The sequence below is a fragment of the Mytilus trossulus genome, chromosome 12 (assembly GCF_036588685.1).
Source record: "Mytilus trossulus isolate FHL-02 chromosome 12, PNRI_Mtr1.1.1.hap1, whole genome shotgun sequence".
Classification (NCBI taxonomy): Eukaryota; Metazoa; Mollusca; class Bivalvia; order Mytilida; family Mytilidae; genus Mytilus; species Mytilus trossulus.
The window spans coordinates 19,134,348-19,151,670 of NC_086384.1; the positions used below are offsets into that span (position 1 = coordinate 19,134,348).

The 17,323-nt window shown below is 31.2% G+C and overlaps 1 protein-coding gene across 1 annotated transcript; it reads right to left on the reverse strand.

Annotated features, from left to right (window-relative positions):
- Positions 1-4,583: 4,583 nt before the first annotated feature.
- LOC134693103 (NADH dehydrogenase [ubiquinone] 1 beta subcomplex subunit 5, mitochondrial-like) lies at positions 4,584-17,281 on the reverse strand. Its single transcript, XM_063553811.1, has 6 exons — positions 17,083-17,281; positions 12,231-12,322; positions 11,054-11,120; positions 10,142-10,203; positions 6,381-6,487; positions 4,584-4,875 (listed from the first exon to the last, which is right to left on the reverse strand). Exons 1-6 carry the CDS (start codon positions 17,186-17,188, stop codon positions 4,731-4,733), a joined length of 579 nt encoding a protein of 192 aa, XP_063409881.1. The 5' UTR covers positions 17,189-17,281; the 3' UTR covers positions 4,584-4,730.
- Between the last annotated feature and the right edge of the window lie 42 nt (positions 17,282-17,323).

The window sequence follows — 17,323 nt, forward strand, 5'->3', positions numbered from 1 at the left end:
ACACAAATATTTTCTTGTGTAGGAATAATTGACACAAGTATTGTCTTGTGTAGGAATAATTGACGCAAATATTTTCGACGCAAATATTTTCTTGTGTAGGAATAATTGACACAAATATTTTCTTGTGTAGGAATAATTGACACAAATATTTTCTTGTGTAGGAATAATTGATGCAAATATTTTCGACGCAAATATTTTCTTGTGTAGGAATAATTGACACAAATATTTTCTTTGTGTAGGAACAATTGACGCAAATATTTTCTTGTGTAGGAACAATTGACGCAAATATTTTCTTGTGTAGGAAATTTTCTTGTGTAGGAACAATTGACGCAAATATTTTCTTGTGTAGGAATAATTGACGCAAATATTTTCTTGTGTAGGAATAATTGACACAAATATTTTCTTGTGTAGGAATAATTGACACAAATTCTTGTGTAGGAATAATTGACACAAATATTTTCTTGTGTAGGAATAATTGACACAAATATTTTCTTGTGTAGAAATAATTGACGCAAATTACTTCTTGTGTAGGAATCATTGACGCAAATATTTTCTTGTGTAGGAATAATTGACTGGCAAATATTTTCTTGTGTAGGAATAATTGAGAGACTATTGACTTTTCCAATAGGCCTATGGACAAAGAAAGACATTTGTCAGATGCCTTGTAAAAAATGAAAGACAAAATTTTGAATAATTTTATAATTAAAAGAATGACAACACTAAATTTAAGAAGATGTGGTATGTGTGCCAAAGAGACAATTCTCCATCTAAGTCACAATCACTAAAAAGTTAACAATTACATGTCAAAGAATGGCCTTCAACACAAAGACTAGGCTCACACCTAACACTAAGCCATGAAGGGACTAAAAATGACAAGTGTAAAAGAATTCAAACAGGAAAACCAACTGTCTCTAAACTGATCTGAAACAATAAAAGAAATTTCAATATGCTACAAGGTTTTTGATATGGCCATGGTAGCAAGTTACTCAAAATTACATCATAGTGAGCTCTACATTGACTTAAATATATCTCTATTGATATTTCAAATTGTCTTATTTAACGCAACATAATCACATTAATGACAATGTCTTGTGAACAGAAAACAATACAGTGAAGTGAGTTGTAAAAGCCAAAATGTAAAACAAAACATATATAAGTACGCAACCAATACTTTTATTAAAATTATGAAAAGGAAGTGCACAATATGCTTGACATTCTCTAAAAGTTTCCCTGAAATCTATTTCTTGGTTTAGGAAAAATTGTTGATATAAAAAGTTTCATGTGTATTTAAATTTCATTTTCACTAAATTCAACTTAATTGGCTTTATGCTAATATGTTGTGTTGATTTTCATTTTTTATTTTACATGGTCATAAAATTAGAGTATTAACAGTGCCATGATTTTATTGTTTTATCTATGACAGTGAGTATGACCATTGTTGGATCCATTCTTGTTCTTTGATCTTTCAGATTTTTAATCATACCAAATTTCCAAATTTTTGTCAAGCCTGCAACTTTTGTTGCAGAAAGCTCGACATAGGGATAGTGATCTGGCGCCTAAGGCAGCCAACTTTTTTAAAAGCTTTATATTTTAGAAGGTGGGAGATCTGGATGCTTCATACTTTGTATATAGATGCCTCATGTTATAAAGTTTCTGTCAGTCACATGTCAAATGTCCTTGACCTCATTTTCATGGTTCAGTGACCACTTGAAAAAAAAGTTCAGATTTTTTGTAATGTTGAATTATCTCTTATTATATGTAATAGGATAATTATATTTGGTATGTGCGTAGACCGAATAATCTGTCTCTAGTGTGGGTACATTTGTCATTTCATATTTTCTTTTCATCATTTGGCTATTTTATATTTTATTTTTTTTGTATCCGTGTGGACACAAAAAAAATAAAAAAAGATATAAAATAGCCAAATGATGAAAAGAAAATATGAAATGACAAATGTACCTACACTAGAGACAGATTATTCGGTCTACCGGTAGTATGTGCGTACCTTGCAAGGTCCTCATGCCCCTCAGACAGTTTTCACTTAACCTCAACCTCATTTCATGGATCAGTGAACAAGGTTAAGTTTTGGTGGTCAAGTCCATATCTCAGATACTATAAGCAATAGGACTAGAATATTCGGTGTATGGAAGGACTGTAAATTGTACATGTCCAACTGGCAGGTCTCATCTGACCTTGACCCCATTTTCATGGTTCAGTGGTTATAGTTAAGTTTTTGTGTTTTGGTCAATTTTTCTCATACTTTATGCAATAGATCTACTATATTTGTTGTCTGAAATGATTGTAAGGTGTACATGTCTAGCAGGCAGATGTCATCTGACCTTGACCTCATTTTCATGGTTCAGTGGTCCAAGTTTAAGTTTTTGAATTTTGGTCTTTTTATCTTATACTATATGCCATTGGTCAACTATATTTGGTGTATGGAAATATTTTATGATCTATATGTCAGTGGCGCAGGTTTTATTTGACCTCAACCTCATTTTCAAGGTTCATTTCTAAGTGTTAAGTTTTTTTGTTTTGGTCTATTTTTCTTAAACTTTAAGTAATAGGTCAACTTCATTTGTTGTATGGAAGCATTGTCAGCTGTACATGTCTGCCTGGCATGGTTCATCTGACCTTGACCTCATTTTCATGGTTCATTGGTCTTTGTTTAGTTATCTTGGTTAATGTTAAGTTTATGTGACAGTTTTTAATAAATCTTTATACTTAGGACTATCAACATATCAATAATTAGTAAAGAAGGCGAGACATTTCAGCGTGTGCACTCTTGATATGCTAGATCTGGGATTAATGGGAAAGGTATTAGTTCGTAGAAAATATAAAACCATTAAATAAATTTAACAATGAAAATGGGGAGTGTTTCAAAAAACAATAACCTGACCAAAAAGCAGGACACAGCAGAAAGCTACCAATGAGTCTTGAATGCAGCAAAAAAATCCCACACCTGGAACCAATCTTCAGGGGCCCATTACAAATGTGTACTATTTCAGTAAAAATGGACGGCATACTTAACTTCAAAACAAATTAATGAACTAAAAATAAAAAACCTACAAGACTATCGAAGGTCAGAGGCTCCTGATTTTGGACAGACACAAAAATGCTGCTGGGTTAAACATGTTTTGTGAGATCTCAACCCTCTCCTATACCTGTAGCAAATGTAGAATAAACAACCCAGAGTAATACGCACAGTAAAACTCAGTTTAAAAGAAGTCAGAGTCTGATGTCAGAATAGGTAAGAAAAGAAACTTAACAAAATGACAAAGATGCACAAATTAACAAAGAACTACTACCAGTTACTGACATGTTATCTCCAGATTTCAGTTAAACTGATTGAAAAATTGTCTTCATCATATGAAAATACAGTGCAATCACTCCCATCAAGGGTTTAGTATCACACCGTCATATATGAGAAGAAAATAATCCATATATATCATGCCAACAACTGGGTTTAGAATAAATGTGTTTATTTGCAATGCAAAGACCCTATGAGTGAATCAATATAAGTACCAACATATGCCATCTTTAATAAACTGACAACAGTATCCCAACTCCATCCCTTCTGAATAAGTCTGTTTAAATGTTTGGTTAGCTTATGGGGTGAATTCTGATATTTTGTTTTTGTATAGAATTTACCATAAAAGATTGAATGTGAAATGCCTGAAATATAAGGTGTCTGCATATTGATTTATATTTGCGATTCATATCCGTGATCTAATGATAAAATCAGGTCTCACGCTACCAGGCGACTTGGGCAAAGAAGTCTCTTTCCCGACCGTCCTTTCGCTTTCCCCGACCCCAAAAGCGAAAACAAATTAAGTAAAAGTTTTGACTAGTTTGTGATGAATAAAAGAATGCCACAACTTTTAGAAAAGTCTGCAATTTCCATATATAAATATTCAAAAAGACATAACTAAAAATGGTGCAAATGACGCAACCTAACTCAAAATCTGTAATTTAAGATAAAAAGTATTGTGTGTCATACGGGGTGTCATAACATTTGATTTAGGCAAAGTAATGTTAACAGAGTGCAGAAATCAATTTCCTTACATTCAGACAGGCAAGAATAAACTTTAATGCTTTCTGTCAGGGGCATAAAAATACTGATGCCTAAAGAAATCTGAACTTGATAATATTCCAATTTTTAAAAGGTTAAAATTAACATGAAGACAGTTCTAATACTTTCCCAAATAGAAACTACCTCTTAGTGGATAATCCAATGTCAGGAGCACCCTCAATGTAAGGAGCACCATCAAAAATTGTAAAACCAAAAGGCTAACATTTGTATCAGCACTGAATAGCAAGTGATGCAAAATAAAATTGAGAATGGAAATGGGGAACTTGTCAAAGAGACAACAATCCGACCATAGAGCAGACAACAGCAGAAGGTCACCAACAGTAGGTCTTCAATGTAGCGAGAAATTCCAGCACCCGGAGGCGTCCTTCAGCTGGCCCCTAAACAAATATATACTAGTTCAGTGATGATGAACATATCTGAGCATAAAAAGTGACACCAAAATTCCTAATTATTCTCTGACAGAATATCTTTTTTTTTACAATACGAATAATTAACTTTATTTCAACTTTTTTTAATCATAAAATTCTGTATAAATTCCTGTCAATTTATACCAAACCATATTAATAACAGATCTAGAATTTGTACTTTTTTACTGAACAATTCTGAAGCTAACAAGGTCCCTATTATGGTCACATGACTATTCCGTGTAACTGTGTCTCTTTTCGAAAGCCCTTCTATGTCCTGCGGCTTCTTCTTTTCCTTTGACATCAACTGGTATATAATACCAAGCCTTATAATCCTGGTTTTCTCTCATCATTGTTCTAATCTTACGTGCTAAAATTCTAAAAATATAAAGAAATATCAATCAATTTACAAGAAATTTTAGCTGCCATGAAACGGTAAACACAAAATGCCAAAAAAGTGTGAATTTTTATATTCCATACAACATGTACAATATAGTTGTATCAAGTCAGAAATATGACAGTTGTTATCCATTCATTTGATGTGTTTGTGCTTTTGATTTTGCCATTTGATTTGGGACTTTCCAGTTTTGATTTTCCTGCGAATTCAGTATTTTTGTGATTTTAAATTAAAAAAAAATATATTCATGAAATTAATTGTGTGCATGGTAAAAATTAATCAAAGTGCTTATAAGCACAGAAGGGTAAAGATTGTGTTTATTTATCAGAAGGAAGTAAAATTAAATATTGCATTTATATCAATAAATCATGGTTGTTGTTGATTCAACTATAATTTGAACAATGGGAGATAACTTTAAATTTTTATAACAATGACATCATTTACATTTTAAGAACAGATATTTCAGCACCTTGCAAAAGTTATGTAATTTTTTTGACAGATCATTTTGTGACTTGAATATCTGAGCATATAATGACTTTGATAAATTTCTGGAAATGTTCATGGATAGAATGTTTAAAATGTTTTGGTCAATGTACTATATTTTGTATATCAAAAGGTAGTGATAAGCAATGGAAGATTAAGATATCAAGTTGTTAACATAGGGTTTTGATTACATTTCATACAATCTTTACCCCAGAAGTCGTAGGGTTTAGATAAACTCCACTACTTATGCATGCACGTGTCCGAAATTCAGTAGATGTCCTCTTTTATATATAAACTTATTTGATATATTATTTTAACACTAAGGTGACCAGTTTTTCAGGTTTAAATCTCAGATAAATAGCAAAAACTTGCATTTTGCCATATTCTATATTATATGACCTTGTCAGCCATGTGGGAAACATTTAAACAAGACAGCGTAATGATAAGTGTGGCTAAAATTAGCATCAATAGACAACTTTCGAATTTGATACACTTCTGTCAAAAACTGTTTTTTGGTTATAGTGTACATCATTTGTGCATTTAGGGGCATCATTACCTCCGTTAACATGTTGAGCGAGTTGTTGGAAAACAATGATGCTATATTGCATGTATTATTTATCATACTGACCTCTCATAATTAACAATCAGCACTGCTGTCATTAGGGAATTGTGATTAAGTACATACAGAACAAAAATTATATCTAGTTTATCCTGCACAATGACGATCACTCAGACACTCAATGAAAGTTAATACTGCAGGGATACAGGCGATTCCCCTCTATCTGGTAGATGATATCATAAAGGCGCACATAAATAAAAGTTTTTTTTCTGGTGAAAGAAAAACTCAAAATTGGTCTATTTATCCAGCATTTTCAGAGAAAAAAGATTTTTGTAAAAGTTTACAAATGACGGATGTACTATTAAGACAGTTTTGAGGGATGAGAATGTTGGCTTGACCCTTTCAATCAGGTTAGCGAATAAAGTTTCTGTGCAATTACTATACCTCTGCTCATTTTTCGCATTATCCATCCATTGATAGTGGAGGTTCTGTTCATATATTTTTTCCATAGGTGCTGTAAAATGTTTAGCAATGAATCGTCTTATGGGATGCTGAAATAACAAAATGTTGTATATATCTTCATTGAATCAGAACTGGTATTATTAATTATTTGAATAGCTGTATCTTTAATTTATAACTAACCAGATGCTCATTGAATCACAGAGGTGGATTTAAGGGGGGGACCGGGCCCCCCTTTTGGGGAAAAAATTTGGTTGCCTATATAGGGAATCACTGAAGCGTGACTGAAGCGGGCCCCCTCAAAGGTCAGTCAGTGGGCCCCAAATTATGAAAATTCCTGGATCCGCCATTGAATCAGAACTGGTATTATTAATTATTTGAATAGCTGTATCTTTAATTTATAACTTAAAATTTGTAAGGGTTCCGCGGAACCCAGTGTCTCGCCTACTTTTGCTGTAAATCGCAGGCTCAACAAAAATGAGGAAAAAAATCAATAAGAATATTCCTCTTGATACTATCTTATGATTGTTGAGCAGCTTCTGTCCAAGTCTGGTAAAAATTTAGGATAGTTAATGAATCTACTAAATATTTTGAAAACTTTAACTTCAGACTGTATGTAATGTTAACTGGAAGAAAATCTAAGTCCATTTAAAAGTAAAATACAAAAAAAATGGAGTTATCTTTTTACAAAATTTACTTCTGGATACTATCTTATGATCATAAATAAGCTTCTGTCAAAGTTTGGTACAAACCCAGGTTAGTTTAAGAAAGGTATTAAAATTTCAAAAATTTTAACCACAGAGTGAATGTAATGTTTCCCTGCAGAAAAAACTAAGTCCATTTATAGCGAACCCTATTGAACCTTTCTATAGATTCACCTGCAAGTTACCTGTCCATTTAAACTTTTGGCAGTTCTATTGTCCCATCTAACAAATACAACAGGTATTGTTCTCTGTATAGTTTATTCACTCAGACCTTTAAATTTCTTCTTAGAGAAATATATCACTCATTGATTAATCTACCTCAGTAGAAAATTTATCTGCTAAATTGATAGAAATTACATGTTTCACATAAAAAAAAATGCCTGTGATTTCGTGTTTATTAAACATTTATAATATTTTTTTCAATATGTTCAAAATAAATAATAACTTAATCATAAACAGTTTGTTTTTAAAATAAAAAGTATTGTTCGTATGAAAATTTGTATTTTTTAGTTTTTGTTTCGTTATAGAATACTTTTAAGAAGGCCTTAATATGTAAACATCAACATTTTTAGGTTTTTTTTATCAATTTTTTTTGGAAATAGGAATAATGTTAATTTTTTTTAGGAATCAACTTTTATTAATGTTTGAATCAGTGTTTACATTCAACAGATTGAAAATATAATACATTCAAACTCATATACAGTTTTTTATAAATAGTACACATGTTACTTCCATCTAATTTAGCAGATAAATTTTTTACTCAGGTAAATTAATCAAAGAGTGATATATTTCTCTTAGAAGAAATTTAAAGGTCCTGGTGAAAAAACTATACAGAGAACAATACCTGTTGTATTTGTTAGATGGGACAATAGAACTGCCAAAAGTTTAAATGGACAGGTAACTTGCAGGTGAATCTATAGAAAGGTTCAATAGGGTTCGCTATAAAAGTAAAAATATGGAAAAAATGGATTTATTTTTTTACAAAATTTACTTCTGGATACTATCTTATGATCATAAACAAGCTTCTGTCCAAGTGTGGTAGAAATCCAGTATAGTTAAAGAAAGTTATTAAAATTTCAAAAACTTTAACCACAGAGTGAATATTTGTGGACGCCGCCGACGACAACGCCGACGACGGAATGTAGGATCGCTTAGTCTCGCTTTTTCGACTAAAGTCGAAGGCTCGACAAAAAACACTTCAAATGCACTTGCATTTAAAGAAACTTTAGTGATAACGCTTACATTCACTGTGCAATATATAAAGCAATATGTCTTAAACAAAACTTTTAATCTTTGCAATTATGAAAATCAAGAGGTTAAAAAAAAGTACAATTCATGTAAATTCTATTGAAATTGAATTTCAGAAATAAAGGAGAATCATTCGTATGCATGTACTTAAAAATTCAAATATATTGCAAATTGTAAAGAATGGACAAATAATTTTATTATTGCAATTTAAGGAAAATCTGCATACATACATGTAGATGTATGCATCAGAAATCTGCATGTTATAATTGTTGTGATACTCACACAGATGCATTATTTACATTAATAATCAAAGTGCTTGTAGGCACTGAGGGTAAATTTACGTCAACTTGTCAGTGGGTATTGCATTGGTTGTAGTTGATTTAACAGCAATTCTAGACAAAGGAAGATAACTGCAATTTTTAAATTGAGATGACTATAACAATGACATCATTTATAATTTTAGAGCAGATATTAGATTCCTGCACCTTGCAAAAGTTATGGTTATTTTCTTTACAAGAGTAACATCATTTTGTGCCTTGAATATCTGAACATAAATTACATTGATAAATCTCTATATAAATGTTCATGGATAGGATGAATAGAATGTTATAATTAATGAACTATATTTTATGGAAGATTTAGATATCAAGTCATTCCCATTTTGATTGCTGTTTATGAAATCGTATCCCAAAAACCTTGCAATGATTACCTACACATGCCAGTATTATTAGTTACATAGTGTGCTAGTGACCTAATACAGTATATATATAGGGTCAGTAAATTCCATATGGGGTGAGAGTGAAGCTCGAATCCCCATATGGAATTTACTGACCCCATATATACCCTAATACGTCACTAGCACACTATGTAACGAATTTATCTTACCGACTATCTTAACATGTAAAATTAAACCATTGACCTATCAAAATGAGCAAGTCTTCATAACAGTTAGCATTAACATGATTAAGAAACTACTCCATTGATCCTACAAAAACAGATGCCATCAATGACAACTTGTTAGATTTTTAGTGTTTTATGAATTTATTTCAATCTTAATCATCGATTTCTTCGTCTGTTGAAACCTTCAAGATTTTTTCTCAGTACTGTTTTGTTTTTCTAAAGGGACGTAACACCACTACTAACTGTGTATGAAATAAGCCCCGTCTCCCTACTACCTTATATGGAATAAAATTTGTAAGGGTTCCGCGGAACCCAGTGTCTTGCCTACTTTTGCTGTTAATCACAGGCTCAACAAAAATGAGGAAAAAAATCAATAAAATTATTCCTGTTGATACTATCTTTTGATCGTAAAAAGCTTCTGTCCAAGTTTGGTAAAAATTCAAGATAGTTCATGAATCTAATAAATGTTTTAAAAACTTTAACTGCAGACTGTATGTAATGTTAACTGGAAAGTAAAATACAGAAAAAATGAAGTTATCTTTTTACAAAATTTACTTCTGGATACTATCTTATGATCATAAATAAGCTTCTGTCCAAGTTAGGTACAAACCCAGGATAGTTTATTTAAGAAAGTTATTAAAATTCTAAAAACTTTAACCACAGAGTGAATGTAATGTTTCCTCGCAGAAAAAACTAAGTCCATTTATAAGTAAAATGAAGTCGAAGTCGAAGGCTCGACAATAAAGGGACGTAACTCCACTACTAACCGTGTATGAAATAAGCCCCGCCTACCTACTTACCTAATATCAAATATACACGGTTTCCATGAGGACGCTTTTAACCAATCATATTCCTAGAAATGTATAGGAGGTAAGATAAACTCTATTACTCTACCTTTTCATATTCCCAATGATGAGGCTGGTAACCTTCTGGTATATCTGTCAATTCTCCTTGACCTAAATATAAAAAGTTAACAACCTTATTTTCTAGAGCTAAGGAATTTTGCAAACATTCAGATTCACAGGTTGTAATTAAATTTATAACAAATATATATATTTTACTGTTACAGTTTGAAGAATAGTATTCTCTTACAGCAAATATTATAATATTCAAGGTTTAATTGGATATTCCATGACATCAATTAAGTTGTTTAATTCAAATATAATGATTAAACTTGAAAGAGCCTTTAACAAGTTTATTATTACAATCTCTTGTCAATCGTGTTCAAAATCATTAGCAAAGAGAGAAACTGGTAAAAATCAACAATAACATATATATTATAAATAGTTGCATTGTCTATCAATTTTGAAGAAAAAAATGTTCACATCAGATTTTCCTTTATGTTTTAAAAATAAAAGACAATATTTTGCTTTTTATACCTTCAAATCTTTTGGCCATATTAGTCAAAAAGTTGGATAGTTGTACAAATGATGATTGAGGCCTAATTTGGCACATTTGTTTCAGAGAAAATTATTTTTGTAATATTTTGAGTTAGAGGAGCTTTAAACTAACATCTGTCCTAAGTCAGGAATAGATGTACAGTAGTTGTCCTTTGTTTACGTAATTCATATGTGTTTCTCAGTTTTTTATATAGATTAGACCATTGGTTTTTCTGTTTGAATGGTTTTACAAGTTAGTAATTTTGGGGCCCTTTATAGCTTGTTGTTCGGTGTGAGACAAGGCTCCGTGTTGAAGGCTGTACCTTGACCTATGATTGTTTACTTTTATAAATTGTTATTTGGATGGAGAGTTGTCTCATTGGCACTCATACCACATCTTCCTATAGTAACAGTAATTAATACAAACCACCAAAGATGTTGAATGCTGCTACTATCAATATACATGGTATAGCTCCTACCCAGAAAAAGAAATGCTATAAAATAAAGGGAGATAAAATTAAAGTCACAATAAACAGTATGTCACTGTTTGCTATGACATGTATTTGTAAACAAGGGAGATAACTTAAAAGAACAGATTTATTGTAAGTCATTCTGTTACTGATATTTTATCTGTAAACAGGGGAGACAACTTAAAATAAAGATAATTCCATTCTGCATACTACTGTCACTGAACATAGTTCATAACAAAAATAAATCTTAAAAGATATAAGTAAAATGTTTAAATTTCAGATTTTTCTTTATACAATGTCATAACTAATATCATTTAAGGTTTCAATTATGTTGAGAAGGGGGAATTATCTGTAGAGCATCTTACAAGAAATAAGGTGATATATACACATAAATTTATCCTTCTAAGTTATGTCAGTCAGGGGTACTACTTATTTAAGTGATTTTTATTTACTTGAAGAAGTAAAAAAATATATACACATATAAGTAAATTTGTAGGATACTTATACAAGTGAATTTTATTTACATGAATATGTAAAAAAAAATATTGGCTGAGTTATGTCCCTTAGACATTCAGATTTTTTTACTTGTAGAAGTAAAAAAGTTATCCTATCTTCTTTTATTGAATTCTTAGGATTTCTTTGCTCTAATAGAATTTTGAATTATCTGCTCTTTGCAGATATCTTTACTAATCATTTCAGTGCAATTTCATGGACAATGAAATTCCCATTTGTTTGTTATCTTCAGAACACTGCTCATTTACAAGCCCCCAAGGAGCAATTTTTGAAGGCCTTGCGCAAATACTTAAGATCTTTGTGCAATCAGTTTATTTGTTGAACTAATGAGATGAAACATTGAACTTTAATAAAAAAAAATTAAGCAAACCTGGGAAAAATCATTAAAGGTATGATTTTGCATATCAAAACTTGAGGATTTTAGTGGGATTGTAAGAAACTTTTACTTATACAAGTAAATTTTTGAGAAAATTAAGGGGAGCTTATTTAAACATTATTTATTTACTTATATATGTATATTTTTTTTTACTTCTTCAAGTAAATAAAATAAACTTGAACAAGTAGTACCCCTGACTGTATGTGGACCTCTAAAATCCTATATATCTATTACATAATACATACAAATTCATCTTTGAGAGTATTGTAGACACTCCTCGAAGCTGTTTTTATCATCGTAGGGGGCCCTCCACCTCCTCCCATTTGTCTGACAATACCTGTAATTATAAGGAGTATCATGTGCTGTAGATTAATTATCATTTGTATTATTCCCATTCCTGTGCTGTATCAGTGTAGTTTATATGTAGGTCAACCATAAATGATAGAAAAAGTTTGATTTTTTTTATATTTTGCACATTGGCCAAATGAAATTCATAAATCACAAAGTTAAATGTTCATCTAGCAATAACCAATTGTGAAATATCAAACAAAATTGGTTACCATAAATAAATGAATCTCTAATGTTAATTTTTCAGCTCTTCAATATAATCATGCATGATAATAATGAGTTTACTCTTGTGCATTTCTGAGGGAAACATTAATTGCCTAAATGCACATCTAGTTTGGTTAAGTTGCTACTGTGAATGTAAATTATATATTGTGTATATCAGGAGCCTGTAATTCAGTGGTTGTCGTTTGTTTATGTGTTACATATTTGTTTTTCGTTAATTTTTTTACATAAATAAGGCTGTTAGTTTTCTCGCTTTAATTGTTTTACATTGTCTTATCTGGGCCTTTTATAGCTGACTATATGGACCATAATTTGGTATTCGGCCTTTGGTTTCTTTTTGTATCCTTTTTTATAAGTTCTAAATTAAAACTTTAACTTTTATTTTGTGGGTTGTGTTGGTGTTAGAATAGTATGAATGGAACAATTGAGTTTTTCGAGAAAAAATTAATACATTTTGATTCACCGTTTACGTGACATGAAACCAAACAGGAAACCAATCTTTATTTTCTTTATTTTGCACAATATAATTCAAAAGGCATAAATAAACACCATTACTAGTGTTACTTGCTTCATGTTAATATTTAAAATCTATTTTCAATGTTATATTAAAGTTTTTTTTAAACCTGACAGGAAACCATAAGAAACCGAAAGCATTTTTTTAGTTTTATTTTATTGCAAAATCTGCTTAAAATAATCCGAACAGTATACTTTTTCTTAAAATCCATCTTAAATGTAACAGTATTATAAAACTCCTAAATATGTGCTTGTTTTGAAAACAATTAGTACAATTTATTCATATTTTCCATATTTTCTCCATTGATACAGGATACCATAATCGTTGTATCTTGATGTTTAAGCAAAAAAAATGTATTTATATTTGGTTTTGATATTCCAGGTATATACAATTTATTCCAAATTATTGGCAATGTAACATTCTTTAAATCCAGTAAAGAAAAAAACTTTTAACTTGGAATTAAAATCTTTAAAATAGGCACAATGTGATACTTGTGACCTGTACACCATCTACATGGTTTCCACATTTAACCTACTTTAGTGGGCTAAAATAAATAAAGTACTTCCTTTCAAGTCATGCATGGTAAAAGTTTACTTCTCCTTTGACAAGTTTATTGCGTTTCTGATAAGTGTTTGCAGAACATGAATAAAAAATATTAATTAAAAACTGTGACAGGATTCCAACTTTGTACATTCTAAGTGTAATGGTTTATTAACATGTATTTGTTATTAAATTATATTTATTCACCTAAAATATCCAGTAATATTTACTGCTGAAGTTAAATCAATCCAACGAGCATTGGTACAATGATAAGAGACGTAATTTCGATTGATTTTTCCAAGGACTCTTCACGTCATTATCGGGAAACGAAGTGTGTTCTAACGTCTGTCAAATATGAAATCGATTTTGTCAAGTCATTGGGCATTTATTTTCACACAGGATCGTATGTAACATTATGCACATAGGAAAAATAACAGACCACCGGCGCAATCTCTTTGACAATTGTATTTTCCTCTTTTAAACAAGACAAAACAAGTCTTCAGATTATGTTTGCTAACATCCCGTTGGAAACAAAAACAATGTTTAGACCTAGTATTTCGTACATCCGGCCGTAATGGCGTTATCACATGTTAGTCACATGTTTCACGTATGACCGGAAATGGTTAGAACTAAAGGACAAAAACAATTTTAATAAATAACTGGACTTCTGTTTCGTGTGAAATGTAACGCATAACGACAACGTAATTTTCTTACTTAATTATTACGAAGATCAAAACAAGAATGTAAATCATCTCGGATTTACCTGTTTGAACATCTCGCGAGAGTTCATATTTGCATATTGTTTTTAAGAATTCTATTACAACAAAGCAGATTACATCATCTAAAAATTGCGTTACGAAATCGGACAAAAAAATTACGCCACTGTTCTTACATCTGCTACATAAATACTTATAGTTCTCGGCATTTTCTTCTCACTATTCTTATTGGTCGATGTTCTTTGTTATTTGAAAGCAAAAGTTACGAATTTGCCGGTGACGATTATCTATAAATCAGTCAGCGTTATGCTCTTCGGAAGCAATAAGTAACGCGAGAAACGACACAAAAATACGGTTATAGAATCTTTGAAATTTGTATATTTTAAAAAAAATTCTAGGGAAGAGTAGCATACACTTGTATGTTGATAAAAATAATGGCATCTTTAGATGTAGTTGCAACTTTTCTTACAGTAATTCACATTTTATCACTTTTCTATAGTTATAGGAAACGGAGCCCAATAGCAAATTATGGTCCATATGCGTTATGGGCTTTGCTCATTGTTGAAGGCCGTACGGTGACCTATAATTGTTAATGTTTGTGTCATTTTGGTGTTTTGTGGATAGTTGTCTCATTGGCAATCATACCACATCTTCTTTTGTATATGTATATGTAGTCTCAGGTTTAATCTTTAGCATGTTTAGGTATAAAAATTAAAATAATAATCAGTATATCAAAGGTTGAGAATTGTAAGCATTTGATGTAAAGCAAGGAAAAGTTATATTGTATCAGATAAAAAGGTACAAAATTATGTAAATACTTGTATAAACATGTAACAAATCTCAAAAGAGGTGTAAACAACTATCAGATTGGCAATACCCAACACTTTTTGTTAATTTTACTTTGTTGCATGTATTCTGAAATAACATTTTGGCAACAATTTTCTTCAGTAAAAATATGGCCTAAATATTGGTATTCATATGGTACAGATAGTTGATACATGTATATTTTAAAAAATTTGTAAGGGTTCCGCGGAACCCAGTGTCTCGCCTTCTTTTGCTGTTAATCACACACTCAACAAAAATGATGAAAAAAATCAATAAAATTATTCCTCTTGATACTATCTTTTGATTGTCAGAAGCTTCTGTCCAAGTTTGGTAAAACATCCAAGCTAGTTTAAGAATCTTAAAAATGTTTTAAAATCTTTAGAGTCATAAGAAAGGAGTGACCGGTGAAAAATAATGTTCTTCCAATTCTTGAACCAATGCATATAAAAATCATAAACTAAGTCTTCTGTGCTCGAATTTATCATTTTTTTCGTGTAAATTTCGTATGATCGTCAATTTTTTTTTCAATTGGTCAGTTTTGTTGTGAAAATATGGCAGGTAATTAAAGTTTGTGTTTGTAGCCGAAGTTTAACGATTGTCACCTGTTTGTCATCAATCGACGAAAAATAAACAAATAAGCATGGAAATTGAGCACATGTTTAACATGTAAACTCAGATAATAGTTTATTTTAAGGGACATCCATGCGTATTGTGGTCACCGGATTTTTACGAGATGGGTCACACTGAGGTCACCTTGCATACGGAAAATATGTCGGGGGAATTGCTTGCTGGAAGGAAGCAATTCAAATAAAGTAAACTTCTTCTAAATATGAATAAATTAAAGAGTTTTCTTCAGAAAAAAGTATATGTACATAAGTTTTATAATAAAAACTATCCATTGAGTTATAAAAAACATATGCAATATTTTTTTTTGATTTGAGGTTTCATATGACTTTAACTGCAGACTGTATGAAATGCAACTGGAAGAAAAACTAAGTCCATTTATCATGTTTATAAGAAAACACGGGAAAAATTTTATTTTATTTTTACAAAATTTACTTCTGGATACTATCTTCTGATCATAAACAAGCTTCTGGCCAAGTTTCGTACAGTTCCAGGATAGTTTAAGAAAGTTATTAAAATTTTAAAAACTTTAACCACAGAGTGGATGTTATGGTTCCTGGCAGAAAAACTAAGTCCATTTAAAAGGAAAATACAGAAAAATGGAATTTTATTTTTACAAAATTTACTACTGGATACTATCTTATGAACATAAACAAGCTTCTGTCCAAGTTTGGTAGAAATCCAGGATATTTCAAGAGAGTTATTAAAATTTCAAATACTTTAACCACAGAGTGAATATATATATATTTGTGGACGCCGCCGACGGAATGTAGGATCGATATGTTTCACTTTTTTGACTATAGTCGAAGGCTCAACAAAAATCAGGGATCTACAAGTACCATGTGGTTACCATTACTGGCTTTTAAATAATGGTAGAGAGAGCACCGTACATTAATTGACAGTATACAAGAGCAATTTTGAAGCTCTCAGCGCTTAATGCAAGCACTTCAATGTCTTATAGGTGGTTCAACTTGATCACTGTATTTACAAAAAAGGGATAAACGATATTGATAATAAAGAGGAAGGACTAATGCGGGCTCAACACAGGGTCTTGTCCTCAAGCACCTACCCTTGTTATGGGGGCGAGACAACTTTCAGGATCCGGGGAATTATTTTTTTCCAATTTCGTGACCTCTGGATTTCGTGTTTTTTAAAAGTCCTGGATTTCGGGATTTTTTGTTTTTAACACTGGGATTTTGGGATCAGGACCCCTCCTATCCCCCCTCTATGGTAGAGACTAGAGTATAGCATAATTTCATGGTTGTTTTTTTAAGAACTTTTTGATGTCTTATATATCTACAATCATACCAGACTGCAAAGTCTTTGTTGCAAGAGCATTCTGTTTTGTCGATAAGGAAATTATTTGTTTTGTTCCTCTCACGATAGAGGGTCTTAAGCAACTTAGAACACTCATAGTGTCCCTTTCCCAAGGTGATCCCTCAACTCTGGGAACAGTATCAAAGCGTATGCTACAGGCGGTAAACTAGGTACCAGTTGTAATTATTGATATCCTACATGCAAAATAAAAATAATATAAAATTTATTCAAA

Bases quoted from the DNA above. Each gene is read 5' to 3' on its own strand.
- LOC134693103 (XM_063553811.1), bottom strand. From the start codon at position 17,188: ATGAGTGTTCTAAGTTGCTTAAGACCCTCTATCGTGAGAGGAACAAAA. The intron at 10,204-11,053 runs GTTTGTATTAAT...TTTTATATTTAG, and splicing joins AGCATTCAACATCTTTGGTG to GTCAAGGAGAATTGACAGAT. The intron at 4,876-6,380 runs GTATAGTAATTG...TTATATTTTTAG, and splicing joins AATGCGAAAAATGAGCAGAG to AATTTTAGCACGTAAGATTA.